This window comes from Lolium perenne, chromosome 5, assembly GCF_019359855.2.
Source record: "Lolium perenne isolate Kyuss_39 chromosome 5, Kyuss_2.0, whole genome shotgun sequence".
NCBI classification, from domain to species: Eukaryota; Viridiplantae; Streptophyta; class Magnoliopsida; order Poales; family Poaceae; genus Lolium; species Lolium perenne.
The window spans coordinates 53,915,315-53,925,151 of record NC_067248.2 but is presented as its reverse complement, the minus strand read 5'-3'; the positions used below and the strand labels follow the sequence as shown (position 1 = coordinate 53,925,151).

The window sequence follows — 9,837 nt, the reverse complement described above, 5'->3', positions numbered from 1 at the left end:
CCGTGAGTGACTTCTATCTGCATCTAAAAAGTTCGGTCCATTCCAGCCCATACAAGCTCACTTCGTTGCCTAACTGCAGTGACAACCAGCCCATCACAGCCCAGTCCACACTCAGCCACTCGCACTTCGGGCCCCATCAGGCAGCTCAAATCCGACGGTGGAAACCGACCCGCAACCCAATCCTGACCGTCCGCACTAGGGTGATCAATCCCCAAACCCGCCACAACGCTATTTAAGCGGCCCCCTTCTCCCTCCACAAACCCTAGCCGCACCCAGCTCCCCATTCCCCTGCCTCCGCCGCCGCCGCCGCCGTCGCCGAGATGGGTCGCGTGATCCGCGCTCAGCGTAAGGGTGCCGGCTCCGTCTTCAAGTCCCACACCCACCACCGCAAGGGCCCGGCGCGGTTCCGCTCGCTCGACTTCGGCGAGCGCAACGGCTACCTCAAGGGCGTCGTCACCGACGTCATCCACGACCCGGGGCGCGGCGCGCCGCTCGCCAATGTCACCTTCCGCCACCCCTTCCGCTACAAGCACCAGAAGGAGCTCTTCGTCGCCGCCGAGGGCATGTACACCGGCCAGTTCGTCTACTGCGGACGCCGCGCAACGCTCTCCGTCGGCAACGTCCTCCCCGTCCGCTCCATCCCCGAGGGAGGCGTCATCTGCAACGTCGAGCACCACGTCGGCGACCGTGGCGTCTTCGCCAGGGCGTCCGGGGACTACGCCATCGTCATCAGCCACAACCCGGACAACGGAACCTCAAGGTATTTTCCCCGCCCCCTCTCTCCCTTTCGCAGAATTGCTATGGATATAACCAGATCTGACATTTTAGTGCCTATAGCTATTTGTTGGTTTGTTGTGATGTGATTTCCGGTAGAAAATGATTATTTCCTTGTATTCGTAGTTATCAAGATCCGTTTTTTCGATGCTATGCAATTGATACATGATTAGGGCGCTATGTTTGTGCACATTAGCCTATTTGTAATTCATCTACATAAGAGAATTATGTATTACATGATTTCTGTAGTTGATCATTGACATGCCTTTTGGGTGTTAAATTTCAACGTTTGAAGTCTGCGAAATGTTTGGAGTTCTGTTATGATAGAACATGACATAGAGCATGGAATGTTTGTATATCTTGAATCTGAAATCATGTACTAATATTTTGGATTATCCTGGTTATATTTCGTTACTGACATAACCAAGTTCTATAATTAAGATTGATTATTTTTACACATCTGAGTTAGATTATCCTGGTTATACACTGCTTTGGTATGAGTTGCTCAATTTTAGATTTTACATGTTATTGAACTAGATGATGTTGAATAAATTTGCGGGTCTGCTTGCTGTTGTTGCCTATGCTGATTGAATGTCCTTGTGTTTGTGAAGTACTATTCTCTAGCTGTACATGTAAGCATGTTATAACTGTAGTTACTTGTGTTCTGTTTATGCAGGATCAAGCTCCCATCAGGCGCCAAGAAGATTGTCCCAAGTGGCTGCAGGGCCATGATTGGGCAGGTTGCTGGTGGAGGCAGGACTGAGAAGCCTATGCTGAAGGCTGGAAACGCCTACCACAAGTACCGTGTGAAGAGGAACAGCTGGCCCAAGGTGCGTGGTGTGGCCATGAACCCTGTGGAGCATCCCCACGGAGGAGGTAACCACCAGCACATTGGTCACGCCTCCACCGTCCGCCGTGACGCCCCACCTGGGCAGAAGGTTGGTCTCATCGCTGCCAGGAGGACTGGTCGTCTCAGAGGCCAGGCTGCCGCCTCTGCTGCCAAGGCCGACAAGGCCACTTAGATCTGTCGTTGCTGTTTACCTATGTTTGCTACCGTGCTCGCCTCTAGATTATTGCACCTCATGGACATGTATTCCAGTATGGATATCGTTTTTGGTCGGTACTTTGGTAACCTGGTGATGTTTGTTATCAGTTTTCGTCATTGTGGTCTGGATTTTTCATTCCACATAAAGAAGATTATGCTTGGATATTTTGTCTTTGTGTTGCTCAAGTTAGTGTTGTTTACTTATTAATTTGTTTTTGCTGTTCCGGACTGGTGTCTCAGTGATGGTTATCATCTACTTCACATGTTTTGTCTGTAGGCAGCTAGAGTGTCCAAGACGTGGGTTTTATGCCGTTTGTAGGTTCTGTCTTGTCTATCTGAAAGGTCAAACAACACATAAGTAACATATTTTACTAACGTGTCAGCCATCTGATGGAACTCCTAAAAGTCAGTGGTTCCTAAACTCTCCTTAGCAATAGTTATCTGACTTCATTTGATATCCGTAGAATAGACACGGCCTACGGTCAAATCACCCTTCGATACATTTGCAAGTTTGAGAGCTGAAAGTGATAGTTTTATCCTGTAGTCTCATAGCTAGTTTTGCTTGCGCTTTGAAGTTTATAACTCCTGGAGACATGGAAAGTCTTCTTATTATTGAGGGTGCTATTGCTGAAGATGGATGTTAGCTGTTCTCTGATCTTCCAATGAACTCCTGCTGGACCTGAATCTTCTGTGCCAATGTTGCCGTCAGCTTCAGCATGCAACGCTGCAGTAACTGGTGGCGAGATCGCTGAGCTGTAAAGCTGGGAGCAGTTCTCAGTGCCTTCAATCTGTATCTAAGTTCCAAGCCCAGCCGGCGAAGGAAGATCTTGCTTCCACGCAGCATATGTGAAATTTTGTGTAAACTGGAGTAAAGACCTTTTGCCAATCAGCTGCTGATTGTGAATGGAAGTTTGGGTCGAGTTCTCGTGGAGCTGGGCAGTAATGTTTTCCACCTCCTCCAGTTTGGCTCCCTGTTGGTTTATAGTTGGACTGTCGAAAGAGTAAACCATGATCACAGTAACTGGTACAAGGAAAAATACTATTAGCTCCATGCATGGACAGAGATAGAGATCACGACCATTATACCATACGGTCTCCGCCGAGATGTCGTCACGAAGGGCACAGATAATTATCATAGGGAAACTTAGTCTACACGCGATGCAAGGATTCGGAGCTCCTCCATCTTTCTGGGGTCGAGAAGGCTACTTGAGAAAGGCTACTTCGGATGGGGGCGACAACCCTAGATGGTTGTGGTGAACACTAGTGGTGAGGGACGGACTTGTACCCTAAGCAACTTAGGTTTAGCATGGTACATAGCCCCAGAGTATCAGTAATTTTCTCTTGAAAATAGCAGAAAATCATGCAAGTGTACATGCAACAAAGACTTAACAAAGGTGAGTTTGTGGTTTGACCCATTTTCTAGGTTTGCTCCTGTTTTTTTTCCCCATGAATTTCTGCTTACACATGGCAAATTGGACCAAGACATAGGGCTTCTTTGATTTATAGGATTTGTATTGAAATTGTGCAGAATTTGGATCCTATGAGAAAATTTTCTACATAGGTGATTGTTTCATTCATAGGAACATATCATATAGGAGGTAATCCTATAGAAATCTTGTAGTGTAAATCCTATAATTTTTTTTTAGATCATACCTTATGAAAAATTCTTTTGCTATAATCAAACACATTTCATGTCTCATAGAATTCAAGTGGGCATAACATCTCAATCATATAATTTTTCTATTTCTATATTTTTCCTAATCATATGCCCCATATAACTTGTAACCCCTTCGTATATCCTAGCAAATTTTTAATAATACATGTACTGTAAATCCTGGAAGAAGGTTTTTTGTAGCACACGAGGCCTATCCCGGTACTGAATTGACAACACACACATAGCAAACCCCATTGCGTCTTCGTCCTCCCTTCGTCTATAAAAGGCTCGACAAAGTAATAATCACCTAAGTACGAGTTTTATCTGGTGTTGCTCTCCCCCTAAACCAGTTTTTTAGCGGGAATTCTCCTAAACCAGTTATTGATCAGAATTCTCCTAAACTAATTATGAAATCATCCTAAACTTGTAATGTGGAACTATCCCAACAGCATACATACATGGGCCACAGAAGGTCCATTTGTTAACAGGCTTGGGTATTATATATGAAGCATGTTCAATGATGAGAGAGAGAAAATATTAGACAAAAGGAGAGTAGAGTGCACAATTCAGGAGGAGAATGTACAATGTTGAGATTTAAAAAAAAATCAGCATGATGATCTTCACAATCAGTTTTGTGGCGAGGGGAGTTCTTACTACTCCGCCATATTTTATCGCGCAAGTCATTGTGTCCTAATGCAACAATCATGATCGATGCAACCCGACCAATAGTTCTGATTGTGGTTCTCGATCAATGTCCCTCTCTTGCGGAAGTTGTTTTGGCAAGACATGTTGTACTCTATTAGTCGATGGAACTGAATTCGGTTAATTGGCCTAGTTTGATAGCGTATGATGGTTCCACGGTTAAGAGAAGGCGTACGATAGAGTGAACTGGGAGTTCCTTCATATGCAATTAAAATTAAAGGGGTTTGGGCCTGGGATGGTGACGAGGGATCACCTCGCCAATGCCTACGTATTGTAGACTTGGGTTTCGGGAGAGAGCGACGATGGAGATTCCGGAAGCGAGATTAGGCACACGACGTACCCAGCTTCGGGTCCCCTCGGTGGAGGATCCCTACGTGCTGCTAGCAATCTACTATATGATCATAAGTATCTTTACAGGGTGCCGCCGTAGGCGGAACTATGCTGTCTCTCTGTTGGTTCCCCTATTTCGGGTGCCTTGGCTAGCTTTATATATGCAACCAGCCTAGGGTTTTACAAGAGTCCTAGTCGACTACTTCTTCGGGTTGCCTTGTTGGGCCTTCTCCATATTGGGACGAGCCGATCCAGGTATACCAATAATAGGTACCCGAAGGGTATACCCATGTCAGATGGTTCATCGTCTGATGCAGCTGGTCTCGGGAGGCGGGGGGGGGGGGGGGGGGGGGGGGGGGCGACTGCGATTAACATCAACGACGATGTGGGGGCATACTTTAGGAACGCAAGGGGACTTTGGCAAGGAGACACAATCTCAGCCTTGTTTTTTGACATGATGGTTGATGCGCTTTTCATGATTCTTGAGTTAGCTAGGGAAGTTGTCCAAATAAAAGGCCTGCTAGATCACCTCATCCCAGGGGTAGTGTCGCACCTTCAGTATGCGGATAACACTATGATTATGATTGCACCAGATGACATTAGCATCGCGAACTTAAAGTTCTTGCTCCTTTGTTTCGAGAATATGGCTAGCCTTAAGATTAACTTCTCGAAAAGCGAGGTGGGAGTCGTGGGGTTCGACAAATGGGAGCAGCGGATAATTGCCAATCTGGTTCTTTCCCCATCACTTCTCCTGGGTTACCGGTCACTGATCAGCACCTCTCGCTCAAGGACTGGGAGTATTTAATGAGCAGGGTGGGGCATAGGGTTGACCCTTGGCAAGAAAGTTTCTCTCGTCTGCGGCGAGGCTTGAATTGACTGCCTGCCTTTCCAGTCTTCTGGCATTCACAATGTGCCTCTACCTATTGTATGGTGGTACACATTCCGCGACGGATAAATCAAGATGCAGGTTCTTCTGAGAGAGTGGGGACCAACACAAGTACGACAAGGTTAGCCATGGGATTATGAACACAAAATTTATGAATGCGAATTTGCTTTCTAGGTGGCTGCGGAAATTAAGCTAGAATGAGCAGAGACTTTGGACGGACCTCATTCGGGCAAAAACATATCACTGATAGGGATCTTTTTTCGGCCACACCCATGAAAGGCTCCCAAGCATGGAATAGTTTGGAAAAAAAATCAAACATCTCTTCAAACTTGGGACGTCCTTCAGAGTCAACAATGGGAGGATGACCCAATTATGAACAGAAACATGGTTGGGCAGAGGCCTGTTACGTGAGAAATACCCATCTTTGTTTGAGATTTGCGCAGACCTGGATCTGGATCAGTGGCGCTAGGGTGGACTCTCGCTGGCAATTGGGTTTTTGTAGAATCTTTGGGACGGCATAAGTTATTGATTGGGATAATCTTTCTCGTGATATCAAGCCTCTACGTCTCAGTGTGGGTTGCGATGAGGTGGTCTGGAGGCATCGGGATGCTTCTCAACAAGCTTGATGTACCGCAAGTTGTGTAATAGATGAGCCACCGTACACTTCAAGGACGTGTGGGGCTCCAAGATTCCTACAAAGATCAAAAACTTCATGTGGCAAATGATCAAGAACAGACTCCCCTCAACTACCAATGAGTTCACCTAGAAGGCATATGCCCTACAACGTCAATTCTACAAAACACCGTTTGCGTTGGGCAAAGGCTTTGTAATTCATGTTGTACTCTGCACTTTGCGGCCTTGCTTGTCATCCTTCATTTTGACATGGCGCAAGAAAGTCGAGTCCTTTCCAACGATGAGAGAGACCTTAGGGCTCGCTTGTAAAGAAAAGGCATCGCCCTTCCGTGGTAGAGAGAGCAAGAAAAAAGCAAAGTAAGAGGATTGTATCCATGAAAGAGGGAGATGCCAACACCAAAAAAATTCACCTTAGGCCTTGTTCGGCAGAGGTGGATTTGTGTGTATTTTAGTATATTAGCCACCGTGTTTTGGGTGAAAACACCTTAGTCACCCAATCCCCTCAGATCCCTCTTCCATCCAGATCCGTATAATCCCTCTCTCCAAAACATTGGCTCAACTAATCAGCAAAGCGTCCAAGCGATCTCAACTAATCAGCGATGTTTTCAACCACAGCCCGCCCAAAACTCGAGGGGAGTGGAGCGTTTTGTTTACACTCCAAACTGACGTGTTTCGGCAGGGATTGCCCGGACTAACCCTACCGAAACCGGCCGGCCGAACAGCCCATTCGCGTTTTGTTGAGTTTTCAGATGGGGCGAAGATTATACTCAGCAAATTCGGCCAAAACTCCCATGCCAAACAAGCCCTTAGAGTTAATGCTCGGAGAAGAAAGAACCACATCTACCGTCTCAAACACAACCATGGATGTGTCACGGACCATGGGGCTAAGGAGGAGGTGGTTCACAACCATTTCCAAAACATCATCAAGCGTGTAGCTACGTGCTCTCAAGACTTCAATTGGTATGAAATCCACTTCGAGAACACAGACTTGCATGAACTTGGCGAACCTATCACAGAAGAGGAGGTCAAGAATGCTACTAATCAAATGCCCAACGATAAACTGCTCGGTCCGGATGGGTTCAGCGGGATTTTCTTTAAGAAGTGTTAGGACACAATCAAAGGGGACTTGAAATGAAGGTTGTTCACCAATTTGGGAACCTCCATGTGGCTAACTTTTATTGGATAAACTCGGCAAACGTGGTTCTTTTGCCTAAGAAGGATGGGGAGGAGGATATCTTGGACTTCAGGCCCATTAGCCTAATTCATGCTATTGCCAAGATTATCGCCAAGGTGCTTGCGCTTCATTTAGGTCCTCTCATGGACGACCTTGTCACCAATTCCCAAAGCGCATTCATCAAGAAACAAAGCATTCATGACTATTTCTTTTATGTGAAGAACCTTGTGAAGAGATTTCACAAAAACAAGATGGCGGCGCTTCTTTTCAAGCTTTATATCCGGAAGGCCTTCGACACCATTCATTGGGAGTTCATTGTTGACCTTCTCAAACGTCGTGGGTTCCCCTCGAGATGTCACAATTGGATCACTGGGTTTTTATCTACTTCCTCATCTCATGTGCTTCTCAACGGCATTGCCGGCAACCCCATCTTGCATGGACGGGGCCTTAGGCAAGGCGACCCTCTCTCCCTGCTACTCTTTGTCCTTGCTACTTACTCGCTTACTCAAATCCTTGATGGGGCAACTCGACATGGCCTTCTTCACAAGCTTCGAGGTTGTGGAACTATTCTTTGAGCTCCACTCTATGTGGATGATGCGGCGGTCTTCGTGGACCCTATTCGGGAGGACATCATCAACCTGGCTAAGATCCTTGAGTGCTTTGGCGATGTCACCGGCCTATGTACCAACTTCCAAAAAACATCGGTGGTTCCCATCCGTTGCGATGATATCAACCTTAATGACATTCTTAAGGGTATACCGGCGACGAGAACTTATTTCCCCTTGAAATACCTTGGGCTCCCTCTCTCGGTGTGGAAGCTTAAGCGTGTCGATTTTCATAACCTTGAGGACAAATGTGCCGGGAAGCTTCCATCTTGGGGTGGCAAATATATCACCACGGCCGGACGCACGGCTTTTGTCAAATCGATCATCACCTCTCAAGCCACTTACTACCTCACATCGCTTGTTGTTCCACTGGGCACTATCAAATTCATTAACAAAATCAAGAGAACTTTCCTTTGGTCGGCGAAGGACACCATAATCGGGGCGAAATGCAAAGTTAATTGGAAGACGGTTTGCCGCCCCAAGAAGCTTAGTGGGCTTGGAGTCACGTGCTTGGACAAATTTGCGGCGGCTCTTCGCCTTCGTTGGCCGTGGCTTGAATGGATGGATAGCTCCAAGATTTGGGCCGAGTCAAGTAACCCATGCTCCAAGGCTGACATGGACATTTTCTATGCCGCCACCAAAATCACCATTGGCAACGGGTGCAAGACTTTGTTTTGGGATACTCCTTGGCTTGAAAGAAGAAAGCCGAAGGATATTGCGCCTATTATCTTTGCGTGTTCAAAAAGGAAATCTTGGAAAGTGAATAAAACGATGGAGGTAAACGCTTGGGTTGGGAAAATCAATTTGGATGAAAACTTCACTATAGACCATCTCTCCCAGTACATTAACCTTTGGGCCAAGTTTCAAGAGGTACACCTAATTGAGGAGATTGAAGACACCATCTCTTGGAGACTCACGTCAAATGGACATATTCGGCCAAGTTGGCTTATGATTTGCAATTCTTCGGACCAACTACCTCCAATTTGTATAAGTCGGTATGGAAGGTTTGGGCCACTCCAAAGGCAAAATTCTTCGCTTGGCTTCTAACGCAAAACAAAATTTGGACCGCCGACCGGTTACAAAAACGCGGTTGACCAAATTGTGGCTTATGTCCTCTTTGTAAGCAAGAAACGGAATCGGTTTGCCACCTTTTCGTCCATTCTCGTTATGTCGTGCACCTATGGAACCTCATTGGTGTTTTGTTGGGCATCCCCTGCAGCATGCCGGCCCAATGGGCGCGCTTCTCTATCAACAATTGGTGGAACCAAATGACAAGTGGCGCAACTCCAAACCGGAGAGCGATCGCCTCCCTATCTCTACTCGTCACTTGGGAAATTTGGGCGGAGCGGAACACAAGGGTCTTCCACAACAAACACGCTCCACCTTCTGTCATCCTTGACAAGATAAAGAGAGAGGCCCGGTTGTGGGTTTCGGCGGGAGCTAAACGCTTAGGAGAAATAATATCGGGAGAGTAATCTTGTACTTTGTTTTTTTTGGGTGTTCCCTTGTATGGACTATCTTGGACTATCGTGTCAAAAAACTTCTCCTTAATTAATAGAATGAGGGAAAACTTTTACATCCGTTTTCAAAAAAAAAAAAGTTTGGCTCCACCGGCTCCTCCTCTTTGTTGATGAAAGGTGGAGATGATGATGAGTTGAGCAAGGATGCCAACAACAGCTCCGTCAAAAAAAGGAAAAAATGCCAACAACAGCTGCCCACGTTGTGGCTCCCTCCAAAATATAATTCGGTCCAGCAAAACTGGTGCACACACCACACTGATTCGGTGATTCCTGCATTTTCTGTGTCCTCTCTCGCGGTAGTCGCTGCCGTACGCCCTAGCATTTCCACGCGTTTATAGCTGGGCCCTGCTCGCGGCCTCCGGGTCAAGCGGGCCGCCAGAGCAGTGGGCCAACCAATCCAATCCAGTGCCAAGCTTTGGTCGCTTTTTCGGCTCGGCGTCTCGATGTCTTTTGCCGAGTCCACACCGCGTCTGAGACTCTGAGTTCACACATCACACCCCAATCATGTGGCCGC

The 9,837-nt window shown here is 46.8% G+C and overlaps 1 protein-coding gene across 1 annotated transcript; it reads left to right on the top strand.

Annotated features, from left to right (window-relative positions):
* Nucleotides 1-266: 266 nt before the first annotated feature.
* On the top strand, nt 267-1,984 carry LOC127299208 (large ribosomal subunit protein uL2). The gene is made up of 2 exons (XM_051329136.1): nt 267-760; nt 1,451-1,984. Exons 1-2 carry the CDS (start codon nt 321-323, stop codon nt 1,794-1,796), a joined length of 786 nt encoding a protein of 261 aa, XP_051185096.1. The 5' UTR covers nt 267-320; the 3' UTR covers nt 1,797-1,984.
* The last annotated feature ends 7,853 nt before the right edge of the window (nt 1,985-9,837 follow it).